The sequence below is a fragment of the Nannospalax galili genome, unplaced genomic scaffold, assembly GCF_000622305.1.
Source record: "Nannospalax galili isolate Female #2095 unplaced genomic scaffold, S.galili_v1.0 scaffold1097, whole genome shotgun sequence".
Lineage (NCBI taxonomy): Eukaryota > Metazoa > Chordata > Mammalia > Rodentia > Spalacidae > Nannospalax > Nannospalax galili.
This window is the reverse complement of record NW_008340640.1, coordinates 652599-672427: the sequence shown is the minus strand read 5'-3', so window position 1 is coordinate 672427 and position 19829 is coordinate 652599. Positions and strand designations below refer to the sequence as shown.

Below are 19829 nucleotides of genomic sequence, written 5' to 3'. Positions count from 1 at the left end.
ACATTTCCGAATAAAGTAGCAAAATCATAATCACGAAAAGGTTAAAAAAAACAAAACTGTGTTTGTGTTACTCAAAGACTTCTAACATAGCTAAAGCCTCTGGCAAGAGAGCTATCCCACCACTGGTACCTGTGGCCTCACCAAACAAGTTGCAGGCTATAGAGGCAAAATCAAAGAGGTTGGTGTAAATTCTAGCTTAATTACTAATTGGTTCTCTAAACCTCAACAAGTTCTGGGTTTAACTAAATCTTTGTTTCCCTATAAAAATATTAAATTGTATTCCTGAAAGTTTTTTTCCCCTCAATTTTTCAATTATATGATTCTTGCTTTTATAACAAAAGACCTCAGAATGACCAATTTTAAAAGTACAAAAACAGGGGCTGGAGAGATGGCTCAGCGGTTAAAAGCACTGACTGCTCTTGCAGAGGACCCGGGTTCGATTCCCAGCCCCCACATGGTGGCTATGAACCGTCCTTAACTCCAGCTCCAGGGGAATCTGAAGCCCTCTTCTGATCTCCGCAGCATTGCATGACATGGGTGCACTCACATACATGCAGGCAATACACTCATACACATAAAATAAAAATAAAAAATTTAAAAGTACGAAAGCTATCAAAAGGTCTTTCTGCCTCTGACAAAGCAAACCAGGCACTATTATCCCTGTGATTTTCTGGAAAGAGACAGACAGCTCCATTCATTCTCTGTGGTGCCTGTCCTTGCCATGCCAGACCTGGAAGTTTCTGAGATCCAGACTATGATCAGCATATACTTCTAGATAAGGACCATTCTAGGACATAGTTTTCTCCACAAACTTTCAGTTAGCATGAATTTTCATTAAATAAATTATCTATCTACCTTACTGACCCCCCAAAGAGTATTCTTTTTTAAATTTTTGCCACAACACAGCAGTCAGAGATACATAATAGGAAACCTAAAATGTTTGCTCACTGGGTGAAGCAAGAAAGAAAAACGTAGATTTATTTTCTTCCTTCTCACAATGGGAGAAATCAAGTCCAGAGGGCTGGTGAGATGTGAGTAAAGTATACCTGCTGCCAGGTCCGATGACTTGAGTTCAATCCTCAGAACCCACATGATGGGAGGATAGAACCAACTTCTGCAAGTTGTCCCCTGACCTCCACAGGCACATCCTGCGCTGCTGGAGTGTGCACGCACACACGCACACACACACACACAGAGCGGGGGGGGGGGGTTCTGCACACCTATACACACACACAGAAATAAATAAAATATAATTACAAATATTTTGAAAAAGAAATCAAGTCCAAAGAAATTTGTCAGAAAAAAACAGTATAGCTAGCTATATTTCATTTTGAGACTAAGTCATCATGAAATAAAAAATGAATGAATTATTAAGTGAAAAAAATTACCAGTACAATATACCCACTTTATACTGATAACTCAAATAATTATGATGACTGTCCACTATCGCTCAAATGTTCTAATTATTATTGATTTTGTGAGTCTGACTTTTCATTCACCTTTATTAATGAGCTATTGGAATGCACCAAGTTCTATTTTCTGGACTGGCAGAAAGCATACTCATCCATACAACATGTCACAAAAGGCGGCTGAGGAAAGGGTCTAGCCCACCTTCTTTTCCATGGAATATTTAATAGTGCCAAGAAAATACCAGAGACATTAAAATGTATCATCGCTTTTGAGAGGTGAACGGCTAGGTCACTCAGCATGTGTGACACACGCTCCTCTTTCTTTCAGTCTTTAGTTTTTCTTAGCAGGTCATCTCTACTTGCTTAAGCTATGCTCTACTTTATTCCATATCACAAATATTATCATAGAATCTCTCATATAGTTAGACATTACTGCCCAGTGATGTGTAGGGAAACAATGAAGAAACATTCCCATGTATTCGACTTTGGTTTGTTGCCCTTTTCAAAACATTCCATTTAACTAGATTCTAGGCACTACAGGAAAACAAAATTCAATGATTTTTTTGTCTCATTGTTAGCAGAAACATGCTGATAACAAAGAAACTCAACAACTGCAGTGGCATATGGCTGATTTCCCATCTATGTTCCAAGCTATGCTATCATGGGAGATGTGATTATATTATTTATGATGTAATTGCCATCACTGGATTTTTAAGAGTCATATAATCCCCATATTTATTAGTCTACAGTGAACATCACTGGTGTTAGGTCTCTTTAAAGCATTATAAGAGGCATGCTTGCTTGTACAACTACCTGAGGCCATCTATGAACAACTCTTCACAATGACTGCCCATCCATCAGGGAGTCTGGCACTTAGTAGGTGTGTAATGAATATTATTTTTTTCTTTCTTTTTTTTTTTTTCCTATTTATATGGTGCTTGATCCTTAAGAGGATTCCACTCTGTGTATTCAATGGTGTAGAATCACTGATACCCATATCTTCTGGCTGATAACAGTTGGTTAACCTTTGGAGAGTTGTAGAGACCTTATCATAATATAAAACTTACACTATCTATTCCCAGTTGTCTCTCTGATACACATATTTGATTAACAGAACATTTTACTAGAATTAAAAATGAAAGATACTAGTGTTTTATAAAGATAAGCTTGAACTATGCTTAAGATCTGGATACACGTAAGCCATAACTTTTTCCAAACAAGTTTAGTGAGTTCAATTTATATAAAATCCATTAAGCATATACAAATAGGGATATTCTTTCAATATTCTTAACTAAGACTATACTGGTAGAAAGCAAACACTATACCAAGTTACTGTTCTACTTGGTTTAACCTAAATGCTTCCTGACTGATATCATCACAGAAAGCACCTTGGTAGTTGAGATAGTTAAGGATCCATACAGGTTGCCTCTCAAAGTCCCAATTTTCAGATGTTTTGAAGGAAATGGCCAGAATACTAAACTTGCCATGGCAACCTGTCTAAAGAGACATGAATTTCATTTAACTTTCTTTATAGAATTTTTCTAGAAAATCAAACAGTTCATAGAATGGCCTTTAATGCTTGAAATATTTCATCTTTATTATCTATGATCTTGCAAAAAACCTATAGAAACAAAAAAAATATCTCAACTCTCTTCTACATCTTCAGATATATCTTAATTTGTTTGAATAAAAATACAGGCACTTCATTTCACATCTAGTCCAATGATTGACACTAAAATCTATGATGCTCAGATGCTTAACACGTTGGCACTCACAATGCTTACCAGAGAAGTAAACTCATGCCACAGCACCCTTCTGGGTGATTCATTTAATCTGGGCTCTGTAATCTCAACTGTGATTACTCTTTTTGTTGTTTTTGAGACTGTAAGTTCTCCATAAAGTTGAAAGGCAGATGAGTATTATTTTCTAGTGAATATTGCTTTTGCACTCTGTTGTTGAGTTTAAAGCACAGCTGTGCACAGTAGCTTCAATAAACCAAGGGACAGTCACAAAATAACTCTGCCCTGAGTTCACCAACTAGAGGCTCCATGGAATTATATGAACTCCTTAGAATCACAATCACTTGCATTAATTTTAAGCTGGATTAGTATCAAGTGGTATTGGTTTGTATTCAGCTCTAGTAATTTTTTTTCTCTAATTTTACTCAATTTACAGAGCAGTATACAAGGACTAAGCCTATTTCCATTTTCTATATAGTTACTAATATGCCATTTTTTCCCACAAATTAAATGGTAATGGGGACATAGTCTAAATTATTAATTCAAATAAAAATGTAATATTAATGTACCTTTAAGGATTATTTATTTAAAAGATACTTCACAGTAAAATAATACCTTATATTACCCTGAAATAATTTTTGAAATAATATGCCTCTTGTATTTATAATTGAGTATTCATCATAAATGTACTCTTTAGTTGTATTCCAGCCAATTGTCAAGACAGATAAGGATCTGACAAAGGTTTTTAGCCAGGATCTTCAACCACATGGATTAATCAAAATGGCCAAGTGAAGCATTGAAACCTATAGGCTGAGAGTCTCAGCCTAGAAAAGAAATCTCTCTCATTCAGTAAAAAAGAAACAGCAAAGCATTTTGGTTACTTAAATTGAGTTGTAAATGGAAGGATGGTTTAGTATCTTCTCCTTTCTGTAAATGAAAACATATTTTCAAATAATAATTCAAAATAAAAATTCAGCGCTACCAATTATTAGTTATCAAGTTCAATTCATACATTATGACCAGGCTACCAAGGAGCAATGATTTGTTCAAAAGTATTCACTCTCTGTTCCAGAAAAGACCTTAATGCTAACCTTGAGAAAACCAGTCTTAGGAACACCTTTCCTACTCCAGTGCTAAAAGATGCCTCATCTCATTGTCAACCAGACCCATTTAAAAATGGCTTAGTAACCAAACAAACATACTGATGAATTATTCAGATCTTACTTTTGAAATGAGGGAGCAAGGGGAAGGGTTGGCAAACTGGTGTATTTTAAATTTAACCATAAATCAATTCTTAGGAACTACAAATAATGCTTTAGAAGCCGGCTGAGGACCAGATTTGGTAACTGAATTCTGAGTGACGCTCTCGCTAAAAAACAAGAACAGAGCACACACACCCGGAGCAGGGAGCATGCCGGCCAGTCATGGGACTCACACCCAGGGAAACCTGTCCTTAATTTATCCCATCGTGTGTAGATTTGGCAAGGATCTCCAAACATCATTTACATACCATATGCCCTGAATTACCTAGGCACAATGGCTGTGGATAAATATGTTTCGGGTCTGACTGCTTGCTTCCTTTTATAAGTTTTGCAGCTTTCATTTCATTTTCACATTCCTAAATAATTAATGCAATATTTCATGCTGCAAAACAATGTTTTGCTAAATCAATAGATAGTTTTTGTGCCTTGTAATGAGAGGGAAAATGTTCCTGAAGTAATCGACCAGAGGATATTATTTCTCCTGTGGAAGAATCAAATAAAGGAAATCGGCTGTTTATGCATTGGCCCATTTTAATCTTTGTATTTTTACTAGGCATATAAATGTGAGACACTCAACAGTAAAATAGGCAGAAGTCAGGTACTATGGCTGTTATGAAACATGTAGAATGGGTCACCAAGTTTCATGTTTTAAAAGTGATTTTCAAAAATCTATACTTGGCCATTTCTGCATTTATTCCTTATATGATTAAAGGAATAGAACTGGCCTGTGCCTTAGTTTCCTTCTTCCTCTAATGATGGTCTTCATGAGAACTGAGTAATATGTGTTCAGATTCTCAATCTAAATTTAAGGCTAATTAATAAAAATGTACATTTCAATCCAAAAGATCAATAGCCTTAAAAAAAGCCTTGAGGTATAACTATGTACACAATTCCTACTGTGTTCTATAAATTTAACATGCAAATTTTGAATTAAAAAAGGCATCAGCACCATTGTTTCGGATAAAATTTTACATGATAGCAATAATCATTAATGTAGGTAACAGTGTGATAAGCTTAGGCATCAAAATAGAACAGAAAAGTCAGTTGATCTTCTTTTTCATGAATGAAATAAAACTTTAAAAAATTAGGTACATGAAGAGTTCATTTCAAAGAATATTTAATGAATAACATCCATTGTATAGTCAGCTTCAAGTATAAAGATCTCAGAACTAATACAAAAAAAATATAAACTCTTTTTTTGATAATACATTAAATTTATTACAATAGTCAAGACAATAAAATATAACTTAAATAATTTTATTTATACTAATTATCTCCCTAAATAAAGTATATGTGCTATCAACACATATTTGTAACCATTTACTATAAAGTGCCTGAAATATATGAGTTATTCTCATAATGGAAGGGACCCCACCAGCTAAGACTTGTGCACATCAGTCATTTCTTGATCTTTAACTAGAAAATATATAGTGTTCATATAATTCTTAATTGGAAGTTAAAATAAATGGCAAAAGGGTTGTATCTATAAGCTAGTAAAGAAATAAGCAAAAGGCAATATTGTTGCAAGAATTCTATCAAACACTTTGCTTTCTATAGGGGGAGAAAGAAAGAAGAAAAGAAAGAAAGAAATTGAAATACCAGCAACTAAAGGGTTAACAGACATATGCTGTATAATTAGGCGATGCATTAATGATTATGAATAGTAAATGATTTGGTACAAAGAAAAAAATTTTAGTCAAAGGACATGTACCTATCTTACATGTTTATTAGTAACTGTATATAACCAGAGAATTCTGCTATTAAGAATCTTGCATTATTGGTGTAAATACTTCCAAGGGTACATCAAATTGTAATCTTTCATACGACATCCATCAAACCAGGCTGGAGATTTTGACAAACATTAAACACAGTAAGGAGGCAATTATGTATGCATGATTTAATCTGCAACTAATTAATATGCAAATTTATTCATATGTTAGTTACTAAATTAAAAATGCAAAGAAGCCCTTATGGTGATTCTCGAAATTTTGCACAAACAGAACATTTAAAATGTAAGAAAAATGAAGTTTTTTAGAAACCTACAACACACTTTTAGTGTCTCTAGAACCTGTTGCATTAAGAACACTAAAAAAATATGTGTTTATATACCAGATAATAATTTAAAAGGTGTGCTAATTTCATGTGAGAATGTGGGAACAGAAAGGTTAATCAGAATTCTCTCGAACTCTTAAGAGATGCACTCTAATTACCAGACAAATGGTATTCTATTTCTATGCTTCCTTTCCTGCTTTTGGGGTTGTTGGAACTGGTCATCTTTCTGATATCTTGTGCAAATGTTTGGAAGTTTTGAGGGGAATAAACAATATTTGAAATCAACCAGCTATCTTCAAAATTTCAGAGTAAGTTTGAGACCATTTGGAGTACAGTAAACATGCAATTCCCTCCTCAAGATGGCAGCTCGCTCTTTTTGCCTTTGGGGAGAAGCTCTCTGCAAACAGAAATACTAGGAAAACCTTGGAAAGACTGAAAAATTTCCAACTCTTTTCCAAACGAATCTTCAAAGAAAATAATGTGGCTAACCAAAAAGCAACAGCCGCCCCCAAATGCAGGAGGTCATTTTAGCTGAATCCAATCAGACAATTTTATCCCTGCACTTCCAGACAGTCCAAAATTGATTTGAATCTCTTATGTGAGAGGAGGGGAGGGGAGTGGTCATAATTTTTAAAATATTTAAAATATCTTTGGGTGTCTGTATACTGGAGGGCAGGTTAATCCATTCAAGTACACGATATTATCCTTTGGGGTGTGACTGCCTTCTGCAATCTGATTTCCCCAGGACAGCCTACTTAGCAGCAGCAAGATTTTGTGTGGACCACCTCTCCTCTGATTACCTTTTCAACCACAGTCGGCCCGCCATGCACGCAGCTCCTGGAGCTGGTCGCTGGAACAGCTGTAGTGGCCTCAAGAAATCAACACAAGTCAACTGTACGAGAAAACACAATCACAGCCATCTACGGCTCTTCCCAGGGCACTGAACTCTCACCCACGCTAAAAAAAAAAAAAATCGCCATCAGTCTCATCGCTGCCAAGTGACACACAAAAAGGAAGTTAACCATTGGCTGTTACTTGCATTCACAGTCTGACTCCCATTTCCCAGCTTCCCTTAGCCCATTCGGATGCCAAGCGGACTGCAGCTTGCCCATTTCATTTTGACCATGGCAGCCAAAAAAAGCACTACCCCACCGTGCGACTACAAGCAGTCTGTTTTGATATTAGTACCTCAGTATGCACTGTAAGAGAGTCAGATGTCCCCAAACTACATGCCCTCCCCTGAAGGACTATGCCCCAGCCTGCCTTGGCCTGAGAGATGCCGAGCATGCCACAAACCCTTAGCTCTGAGAACACAGGGGACAGAATGGCATCATTCGCCGGGTTCGGGCAGAAATGGCCATGAGTGCCTCTTCTGCTGCAGACAGGATTCATGCCCTCTGTTCAACGTTTACATGTAACTGGAAATATGAACTCAGATTCTATTCAGTCCCTGCAGGCTGGCTTCCATGGTGCAAACTGAATTACATAAGGAGCCGTTTTCTTACATAATTAAATTGTAGTAAATACTAGCAAGTGAGTATCAGATTTTCTTTTCTTTTATGAAAGGTAGGGAAATATTTGGGTTCAGAAAGCAAAGGGTTTTTTGTTTTTTTTTTTTTTTCTATTTGTTTTTTTAAAGCATTACTTCTTAAAGGACGGAGGAAGATGAGAGAAAACTCTTTGCCTCCCAACAGATAGCTGTTGGGTTTCAGAACCGAACCTAATTTAATCTCTGCCGGCCCGGAACATTTCTTCCTCCTTCTCTGTCTCCCTCTCCGCAGTACTAACATATTATGCTTTGTGTGTTCTCCAAGGGCCTAAGGTGAGGGCACAAGCCCTGGCTTCACTGAAGTCCAAGGACACAAGGGGCATCTTTTATTTTTCCAGGTGACTCACTTTTTGTTGTGACCAAAACTGAACATAAAGCTTTTAGAAGCTTAAATGTACACATTTCTGCATTCATTACACAGTGTTAAATCTAATTTGTTCTTTTTACTGTCACAGGAAGCACATGTTTAAAGCAATCTGTTTCCTCATGTGAATGCTTTCCTGTCTGTTTAAAAAAAATTGCGACACACTTTACCCCGAGTAACCAAGAGGTGATCATAAATATCCCTAAATAGCATTAAACAGATATGAAAGACATTAACACTTTCAGAATGCCAGAGTCGTATTAAAAAAAAATTCTAACAGATGCTCCTAGGTCAAAAAGTGAAATGTGTGTTTCCTGAAAAAACACTCTCATTCCAATCATAAATGAACTGCGAGTGGAGAAGTGAGGTGTTGCTGAACAAACGGAGATCCTCTCGGTGAGGAGCACAAGCCTCCCAGTGCCAGCATGTACTCGCCATGAAAAGCCAAACTGCAAGGGAAGTTTGGAGAAAACCAATATCCTTTGTAATCCACAAGGTGGCAATGACTCCAAAGAGGGGCCGCTATACAGGCTCCATCCCGCTTCCCAGGGAACGAACACATTCCCTATGCACCATAGCTTAGTCCCTATTTAGAGGCACCAGAATGAGGCCTGGGCTTACCAGCCAAAGAGGACCTTTAAGGAAGAACTGAACTTGCTACCTGTTTTTTGTTTGTTTGTTCGGTTGGGTTTTTTTGGCAAATTTAAATCATCTGGGAAAAGACATTCATTATAGAATGTTACTCCCAGGCTCCTACCTCCTATAGCACCTTAGGTGATTTTTTTTTTTTTTTTAATGCTTTAAAAGAAGCCAGAAAGAGTTAACTCATCAGCTCTTGTTTTATTTTTAACTGTTTGGAATTTCCCACAGCTGATGAGCAAAATTACTTTTTCTATTAAGAATTCAACGGTGGCATTGAGAACAGACACATTACAACAGGGCAAAGGCTCGAGGCCAACAATTCTTCAGCTTGCTTTAAAACATCAGTACAAATAAGTGTGTTTAATGTTAAAAATTTACCAAAACTGTTCTAAAGAAATGCTGTTAAATGCTGCCTTCTAAGAGAAACAGAGGCCAGGTGGGCCACCCAGACCCACCTGGTCCACACAGCTTCATCCTGCCAGATGCAATTAAAAGCCCAGACCTCGTCTTCACTTGGACTAGGAAACAAAACCTTACCTACAAAATATAGCTTGTGAGCCACTCAGGAGAACGGCTTCAGACCTATTCTACACCACCAATGGCATTCCACAAAAGAGGAAACCTGCATTTCTCAAACAGTTCAAGGCAGGTTGATTTAGACATAAATTCTGGCAGAGGGAAGTACATCAGGAGGGGTGCTGAGCATCCCGGCCTCTTGTCCCATTCCAAGAGCAAACACGAAGCAAATACTTCCAAGTGCACCAATATAGAGCTGTACATCTTGTGATGACAAAAGGCTGACTGAGTGCCTCGGCGTGCAGCACCGCAATGAAGGGTCACAAAGAATATCTACAGCAACTCCTAATTTCAGGAAAAGCAAGAGACCCGCGCTAGGCGCACTCTGAACACAGCTGAGTTTCTGTTCTGCTGTAAACTGCTCTCACCTCAGCTGCCCTGCTAGATAATTTTCCCCAAGTGTCAAAAGAAAGGTAGCCACCCTGCTGCTGTAATTTCCAGCTGAACATGTAACATAATACCACTGCCGACCATATTGTACACATTTGTCCTGTGTTGCTATTTAAGCAGCACGGCCAATGCCAAGGAAGCTGGTGAGCACCCTTGCCTTAACCACTCTATCACATCGTCTCTATTCTAGAAAATGCTCTCCTGGGTGCCTGGCTTTTCCCATGGAGCCATACCACAGAGACTGAGCACAGTACTACATGAAGGCATGGAAGGTTAGTCTCCAGAGAAATGAAAGCCTTGAATTTTTCATTTAGTCCAGGCAGTCAAGTGCATTCTTGGAGGGGGTATGTGTGGCTGGGGATCAAACCCACAGCTTTGTGCATGCTAGTGTTTTACCCCTGAGGTGTATCCCCAGCCCTTGTCAGATGCTGTGATAATAACCTAAGTGTGTTGTAGAGAGCTTTTTGCACTATAGAGGGTGCTGAATCACCATAGGCAGCAGGGACAGCATCATGGTTATGAACGCAGACACTTTCCAGACAACCTCTGCGGACCTCAAGCACAGTTCTGACACACGCTAACTGTGTGACCATGGCAGGTTCTTTCACCTTCACGTGGAAGGTGAAAACTATCTTATTGCATGATTGAATACAGTAGTGAGAGCTATGATAAGGGTGCATTATTAATACACAACTTTGTTCTTACACAGATACTACAGACATACCTACTTTGTAGACATCATCCAGGTTTGTGATCTAACAAGGGCACTGAGTAGAGCATTCCCAGCATTACATTACGAAGTGCTCTTTACTCCCATCAGATCTCTGCTACTGCAATATTCATTCAGTGGAACTATGTTTCCAAGCAAAACTTAAGGTGTGGAGTTTGGCTTGTATGTGACAAAAAGATAAATCAAAATGTGTCTTATCTTATTCAAGGTGGTGACAAGTAGGTAAGGGCACTAAGGATTTCCATAACAAATTTAAAGAAGCAAACATCTATGTGTGATACTACACGGGCTATTACTTTTGAATGCAAGACTTGCTTTTTTTTTTTTTTTTTTTTTTTAAATTGTGTTCTTTTTGTGACAGTGTCTCCCTGTAGCCCCAGCTGGCCTTGAACTAGCTATGTAGACCAGGTTGGCCTTGATCTCACAGAGATTCACCTGCCTCTGCCTGCCTGCCCAGCCTTGAATGTAAGACTTTTTTTTAAAGGGTCAGCAATGTTCTCAAACATAATCGAGTTAGTCCCCCAAATTGGCACGCCAGTGACACATTCTGTATTTCAGTAAAGCATGAACAACTGGAGTGGGGAAGCTTCGTGGTTTCAGTAAGGGCACATGAAACGAAAGGCACATGAAGTGCTGGATGGAGCGTCTAGTCTTCAGTCTAGCTGAAAAGCATGTTTGACAAGATATAAATGGAGAAAGGAAGAAGTGAATGGATGGGAATATCTGACAATGTCTTCTCACCCTCCCACTGGGCAGTCTCAGTTTCTAGGGTGTCCGCAAATGACAAAGCTGTTGCTGTAATTTACTAAAAGAAAAACAAAGCAGGATTTGTTTATGCTTATTTGGGTTTGAATTTTATAATCCTAAATATATCAATCCACAATAAATATGCTGAATTCCACTTTATCTCACCCAGCCATATCAATTAAGCCACAGTTTATATGGATAAATCTCATGTAAAGGTACTACATGAGGTTCCCACAAGGTTTCAGAAATAAAATTTCACTTATGAAATATATACTTTAGTATTAAGTGGCAGAATTTGTAACTATTACATGACAATATTTTCAAATAGCATAATAGTTACCAAAATATGTTTATTTTCTATTAAGATGAATGGCTTATGAAACTTAAATTGACTCAACAAATCTGCCTCATCAGGCCATGACTATTCACTTAGATCAAGGCTTCTGTGTAAGGAGGAACAAGCTGAGTAGTCTGCACTTTCCCAGGCATGTTTCCATCCACTCTCTTATCCTCTCAAGTTACTAAAGTTTGTGAAAATAGAGACCTGGTTTTTATACTCCACTTATTATTGAATTATTTTGTGCCTCAAGTTCGTTCCATAATGAGCAAACCAGAAAATATTATTGTACCCTGTGTTAATACACCTGAGCACCTGTACAATAGCCCAATTCCCCAAACAAGGTTACTTGAAAACATTACTGCTAAGAATCAGCCACCTACTTGAAACTGCTTTCTCATAGCAGCTAATGATATAATGATATACTGTGCCAATTGGTAGAATGAAAGCCATTACAATATTATTATAAGTCTAATCCAGGAGGCACATTTAGAATGATATGGGTTGGGAGGGAGGAGGATGCTACAGGCAGGCAGATCGTCTTTCACAGATGATATCAAAATAATTGTTCCAAAAGAGTGTTCTTCTAAAATCTCTAAGTGGTAACAAGTGTTGATGGTGATAGTTTTTCTCTGTGTGTGTGATGAATGGCATTAATTTTCGTGACTAAATGTACGACAAGGGTCATTTTTCTGAGGAAATACACCTTTCTTCTATGAATCCATGTTTCACGAAGGAAGTGCCCTTCAGTCACCATGCACATGGCAGCAAGACAACACACCAAGACATTTTCCTACAGCTGGCCCAGAAGACAGGCTCACGAAGCTGAGGCCTGTCCCTGTTCCTCTCTCGCACTGAATAATCAAAACCCGTTTAGTGAAACCACACACAGATCCTCTTCTGATTGCCTGAGAAGTGAATGCTTACAGACCAACTTTCCATCTTAGCAGAGTATTTACAATTAATTCCTCAGACTGCAGTTAGAGAAACAATAATAGTGTCCCTAAGGCACTGAGAGATCATTTTTTTAAAAACACTCTTTTGTAAAATACAGCTTTCACATTCATTTGGGATTGAGATCCACAGGGCTCTCGAGAATTGACATCATCTAGGTTTTCAACCCTGAGGTGATACAAACTGGGACTCTTCTGCACTACCTCAGCTTCTCTGAAGAGGGAGTACATGCTCAAGTGAAGCAGGAGTCTGGGAACAGCGCTACACCTAGGCAGCAGCTGCAACTGAAAATATAATCAGACTCATTCGCATGCTGCCGTTTTGAGATCAAATAATTGAGTATTTAAAACCACAGAATTTGCACAGCATTCTACAAAAGCCCTTACTCTCTTAAAAGGGGCCTGGTGACTACACAAACACACCCTGGACAGTACAGACTCAGGCTATTCCTTTGAAATGCAAGTTTAAAATTCAGTGCAATTTACTTTTAAAAAGAAACAAAGCAGGTGTCTGTCAACAGCCTGACCGTAGCTATTCTGTCTTAGGAAAATACAACTTTGCTCTTTTTGATGAAATTCCTTATTCTTTTAGAATCACTGACACTTCTAAATCTTATTTAGCCCTCTAAGGTCTAGCTCTGATTTATTACTTTCAAACAAAAACTTCTGAACTGTGTGAAAGGAGGAGAACCCATCTTGGAAATGCAGAAAATGTACCTAACTAGGGCAAGAGAAGAAACTTTTGCTGTGTTAGACTCTAAGACTGTTCAGTCATGAACTTTTAAAAGCTAAAAATTATGATAGTATCCAACCAAATATTAAGTCTGCATCTCTATATATTCCCATAAACAATACATCTGTAGATAAGCCAGATGCTTCAAAACAAGCTTTGTAATTTTAAAGCCCATTCAAGTCCTGGGACCATTGTACCTAAGGTAACAGAGCCTTGCTGCCACTTCCAAGATTTCTGGAATTAAACAATAAGGGGCCAAACCTTCACAACAAAACACACTCTTCAGTGAAAGTGAGAAAAGAAATTGCAAACTAATAGTTTCCTAAATGCATTTCGCCTTTCTGAACACGGGAGCACAGCTTTTCACTTAGACATACTGTTCTAGTTGCTGAAATCTTAAGTCCTGATAAATCCTGGCAGGTGACATCGGATTGGAGAACTTCATTACAATGATAATACACACTGGGAAGGGATACGGTATAATATTTTCAAACACATCTTAACAGAGCCTGATGAGAAGAAAAATCAGATACTGTTGGCCCAGAAGAAACTTCCCTGGTGGAAGGCATGAAGCGGTCTTGTTTCCTTTGCGCACCTGAGGCGTAGAACCTTTTCATTGCAAAGATAACCCAGAAGAGCTTATAATTACACAGATCTCTCATGTGTAGTAAATACTTATTTTTGTCTCCCCCTCACATTGCTTTTCTCTTTATATTTAAAATACGCACACCAGATATCTTTTTTAAGAGGGGCAAGACTGGGCTCTGAGGTTGGGAGGATTATTCTAAAATTCCCAACAATGCAGAAACCCTTTAGGAAACTCCTAGGAGACTGGAGTGCCAAATGGCTTAGGCGCTGCACACTTCTTGTTGTGCTTCCTGAAATACTTGCAGGGTATAAGAGTCTCCATGCAAAAAATATAAAGACTCTCTTGTATTTGTTTCCTATGCCAGAAACTCACAAGAAAACATAACTTTTTAGTCTCTACAACAATGGATAGGATGAGATCAGTTTCCAGAAAAACAATGTGTATACTGAACTTGGAGCTTCTGTCTAGATTAGTGAACTCAGTGTTAACTGAACAATAAGTTACACTGTGATAAATATTTTCTTAGCTTTCAGTGCTCCTGTAGCCTGTTATATATGCCCTATAAACTAGAGGAATATTTTTGTCCTATTTAGATAATTAAACTGAATTATCCTTAATCTCTTTCCTCCCTGCATATTTTCATAATTGTAAGCTCCATTTTTATACACAAATCTCATATTTTGTATCTTTAACTAGAAAACGGGCGCACTAAGTTTAAACTGTTGTAAGCTGGCCTGATATTTTAAAGTCAATCCTATAGCTGTTTGTATCTCTACAGGAAGGAACATTGAAGACCCCTTCTTTACAACTTATCACATAACTGGCTACTTCTAGAATTTCCTACACAGGCTTGAACCCAAATGGCTGATACTCAGTTTATACATTTAATACTTCCAAATAAATTTCATTTTGAAGAAAGTTATATTATTCACTCAGGCTAAAATGCAATGACATGAAAATGCAGCATGAGCCACAGCCTCAACTGATCATTATGAGCTCATGATGAGCTGTCAAAGTGCTGGTGACCTATGTGCTTTAAACACTGTGTTTTTCGGTCATTTACTTTCTGGACTCCTAATAAAAAATAATTATCAATTCCTCCTTAAAATCATTTGAAATGTCTTCAAACATTTGGGTGTAAAATAAATAAATCCAAAATAGCTTAAAGTATGGCTCCAATAGCATGTTTGAAAACTTCAAACAGGCAGGTTTTTATATAATGTAAAACATCTAGGAAACTGATAATGTTAGCATTATCCATTTCATTGAGATATCTGATAATCTCTATTGAAAACATAGAGGGATATTAGGGATAGCAAATGATATCCAATACACATTGAATTTTTGTTTTCTACCTAACGATCCACTCATGCCACAAATTTTCTTGCAGTTGCTCAAATCTTATTTTACAGTCTTTGTAGTAGCAGAGATTGTTTTCCTCAGGATCCATGTGTCGAAAATTATCTCTGACCACTTAAAGTTTGCCAGATCCTCCTGAAATTTAACATGAAAATTAGACTTTACTAAAAAATGCAGTTTGTGAAAAATATCACCATAGATAAGTGAGGTCATAAACTGGTTCATAGGATAAAATTTTGCATTTCCAGAGTCTCATGAAGTTGCACAAAGTTCATGTAAGCCCATGGTGAGATATGTAATTAAAGTGGAGACAAATTCCACAAATGTTTGAAATACAAAGTTGTAACTCTTAATGCTTTCTGGTAAACTGCACATAATTTTTGATATGATGATCAAAGGTTTTGTATATTTACATCTTGGTGAACACAATAAAATTTCCAAAAGACATCTGTTCCTTTTTTTTTTTTTAATTTTCTGTGCTTTTGATAGGCATATTTTTAAACAGTATACTTTAAGACTGTTACTTTGTAGATCTTAATTCTATCTTGTTAATTTCTAGTAAAAGCATAGACCATTTCTTCTAAGCTGTAATTTAATATGGTACATTTTTTTCTGTATGAATACATGACTCAATGTGTATGATCATTAGGCTAAACATGACCAAGAAATTTGCTGGAAAGGGCAGTGAAGTTGCTAAATACCAAGACCACAATGAAATATGATCTAAAGTAGAAAACCAAGATGCAGAGATCTAACACAAGAAGTTCTCATGTAGATTCAAGAGATTAGAAATGCAAAATACATGGTATCATCAAGCAAAAACAAAGCTTAATTGTGGAAGTCTTATCAGAAGGAGAAGGTTATGAGACAGTGGGATATGACTGAAAGGGTAATGCATTAATATGTGAACAGAGAACAGGAAAATGTTCTGCAACAGGAAGTGGGGCATTTAGCAGCTGTCATTCCCTCTAGACTTTTCTTAATCAAAGCACCCAAATCATCATTCCAGGTCTCCGTTCCCCAGCAGGACAGTCTTCTCTTCTTCCAAGGTGCTAGAGCCTGTGAACCTTGCTCATGGTTCTTGTGTCATCCTATTACTGTGTCCAGACTCCACAGTGACTTGGGGCCTCTAGATGTGGCACAGGGTACAAAGGCATGGTCATGGCTCCTGCCAGGACCATGGCATGATGTCAGGCTAAGCTTATGTTCTCTTTCTCTGCAGGCAAAGCAGAGCTTTCAAATAAGCCCAGGCAGGCGATTCCCCGCCCCAACCTCCTTGACCCAGATTGCCCAGAAGAGCCAGCCTAATGCCACAAAGACAGCCCAACTCTCTCCCTAATGAAATCACAATGTGTGACTATGGGTTACCACGGTGTAAATTATCCTTCTCTTATCTATGGAAGAGACAGGGCCCACTTCAAAAAGGGGAAAAAGTGAGTTGACACAACAGATTGTGACAGATTTATTACTATTTACCATGGCAAATATGTATCTAGGAAAACATATAAATACCTTTATCTAGTCATAATCACTGCAGAAGAAAGCTTTTACTAACCCAGTCCTTTATGACCTGTTACATGAATATGTTGAAACATGTTTTAGAGGAATCTTTTATCAGATACATCTTGCAATTTTATTTGAACCTAAAAAAAGAATAAGCGTGACAGAGATCTAAAAATATAGAATCTAGGTCTACTAGTGCCAAAGTGCTACAGTGTCTAGCACAGACTGTTTCCTGAAATCAAGTAAAAATACATATTTTGTGTGGTAATAAGGCAAAGGATCTTGTCCGTAATAAAATACAAAGAAGCTAACACACACTCAGTTAAGCTGTGATTGAAAGAACATTCACATATTTTAGAACCACCAAGTAAGTAAGTGATTGCATTCAAAACTGCTCAAACTATATTATTTTCTCTTCTCAAAAGAGAGAAACTTCCATTTTTCATTGAATTTTCACCTTCCTTCTTATCTTTCAAAAGAGAGCTATTTATCAACAAATCCCATAAGGATCATTAAGACATTTAGCCATGACAAATTCTCTAAGAAGAGTTAATCCTAAATTGACCATCAAAAGCCAAGAGTTTAAGAATATAAACAAATTTCCAATTTCTAACTTATATGTGTTAGAAAGAATAAATTACTTTTCTATATTGTAAGCATATCATAGTACACCCCCATGAACACATAAATAGCAATGAAAAAACTAGTAGAAAATGTTGCTACAGAGACCAGTTAGCTATAGAGAAATTCTTAAAAATGTACACTGAGGTAAGAGAAATGACCGGCAACGAGCAATATCTTGGCCACTCCTTAAAAATTGTGAAGATTTCGGCAAAATTTTAGCACAGGGGAAAAAAAAAAAAAAAAAAGCAAATTCATTTTGACCTGAGGCATAAACAGGATAAGATAGCTTTATTTTTCATAGCTCTATAGCATAGTTATTCTGTCACCTCAGAAAAGTCAAAGGCCCTTTAATGTATTTAATATTGTTAGGATTAAGTTCAGATATGTTCAAAATGTAAACAGCTGTGAGGGCTTTACCATTTGAAGTTGTCATTGAGGCTATTAAGATTGAAAATTTCATCTACATTAACTCTGCTTCTAACTTCAAGCTTAAAATATGCATATAAAAACCTCATTGAAGGGTATCAGTTAATTTCAAGAAACTATAGACATTGAAAGATTAAGAACAGGGTACAATTTTAAGTGACATATTGATATTCAAAAAATAACAATTTTATATGCCATTGGCAGTTTTATTTACACAATATTTTTCCATATTTATGGCTAATTTTGTGATGGTTCTTCAACATTATCAAGTCTGATTATCAGCATACAAAATTTGTGAGGTTTTCTGATAAGACTTGTTCTGGATATATTCATTTAATAATTTTTTTTGGATGAGCTGAACTGAAATCAAGTCAAACGCACAGGTGTTTGGGTTAATCTAGCACATTTGCAAAAACCCATTATTCTTCTAATTTACTAAAAATGAAATAAAACCAATATGTGAGCACTGATTGGTGATACATTTTCAGAAATCTAAATATAATTTTGTTTTAAAGTTCTTAACTTTCAATAAGGCCCATTAGCCTTTCATTTGCCATACTAGAAAATTAAGTTAGAATGCCCTTACATGTCCATTACAGGAAGGAAGAGTGGGAAACAGAAGAACGAAGGAAGAAACAAGGAGAGAAAAGCATATTTTTATTTTACATAAGGACACAGTTACTAGCCATAGATCAGTTCTAAACAAAATTAAAAACCTCCTAGGACCTAAAATTTGCTTTAAGAACTCAAATTAATGTATCATATACTTATTGTGATCACAACAAACTCTCCCTGTTTGGGGGCCTGATGCAGGTCTGCTGTGTCTGCCCACTGTTCGAGCTATTAATGACACCCAGAGTGCTTTGGTGACAGCTGGCTTCTTCCAGGCCTCACCTGGAATTATGGAGTCAACAGGGACCACCTTTGCAGCCTTTACTCAGCAACCTCTTCAGAAAATAGAGACATTCTCCCTGCACTCTGGGCTGAAACCCATGTAAATTTTTCCTAAATCCTCTCCACAAATCTCCTTTCGCATGCAAATCCATAAATCATCATAATACTGACAAAGAATTTAACCAACACATGAAACTAATACTCATCCTCTCCAAAGCCCTGTACAGGTAAAACTCCTGGAACTTCAGGCACCTTTTCAAGGCTCTCTTAGAGCTTAACTTGCTGAATACCAACACAAGCCCCCAGCCTTCCAGCGCGGGCTATTAATCACTGCAGCAGCGGTCGGGTGGCTGGACGTGTGGGTCACTCCGACCTCTTCACATTCTAGATGCACACGCTGCTCTGGGAGCATGGAACCTCATTTACTTCCGTCGCCTTCTATCGACACCAAACAGAACACAAAGAACAAGAAACAAGCAGTACTTACTGAAGAGGGCAAACCTGGAGGAACTTTTCGGACTTTCTTTGTCTGTACCTCTGAAAGAAAATGAAGAAGCGAAAAGCCATGAGCTCCCACATGCCCAATTTTCCAAAGGAAAACCTATCAAACCAAGGAGCTACTGAGGGGAGACTGGGTTTTCTTAACTCAGCACCCCGGCTTCTCTAGTTACCACTCCGTCTTTTATTCTACCAGAAATCAAATTCTGCGTTCTTTGTGAAAATGAAGATAGTGATTCTACCTTGTGACTGCTGTGGTGCTTTAAAATACAGACTTCTTATATGTGCAGTCAAGAGAGACCCAGAAATAAGCAAATACCAAAAAAGTTCTGTTGCTACAATAAGTGGTAAACATGTCCACTCAATGGCCTACTGGGGGGGGGACACCAAGCTGACAACTGACCCAAATTTTAGGGGGGCGGTGTTTCGCGGGGGGGGGGGGGAGAATAGGGG

General features: G+C 37.6%; 1 protein-coding gene across 17 annotated transcripts in view; it reads right to left on the bottom strand.

Annotated features, from left to right (window-relative positions):
• Positions 1 to 19829, bottom strand: part of Tcf4 (transcription factor 4) — a 353045-nt gene that overhangs the window by 107209 nt on the left and 226007 nt on the right. For all 17 annotated transcript variants that reach the window (XM_008835657.3, XM_008835659.3, XM_008835658.3 and 14 more), the window contains one exon: positions 19366 to 19415. In XM_008835657.3, coding sequence (XP_008833879.1) covers positions 19366 to 19415 — 50 coding nt within the window. The remainder of the gene's footprint in view (positions 1 to 19365; positions 19416 to 19829) is intronic.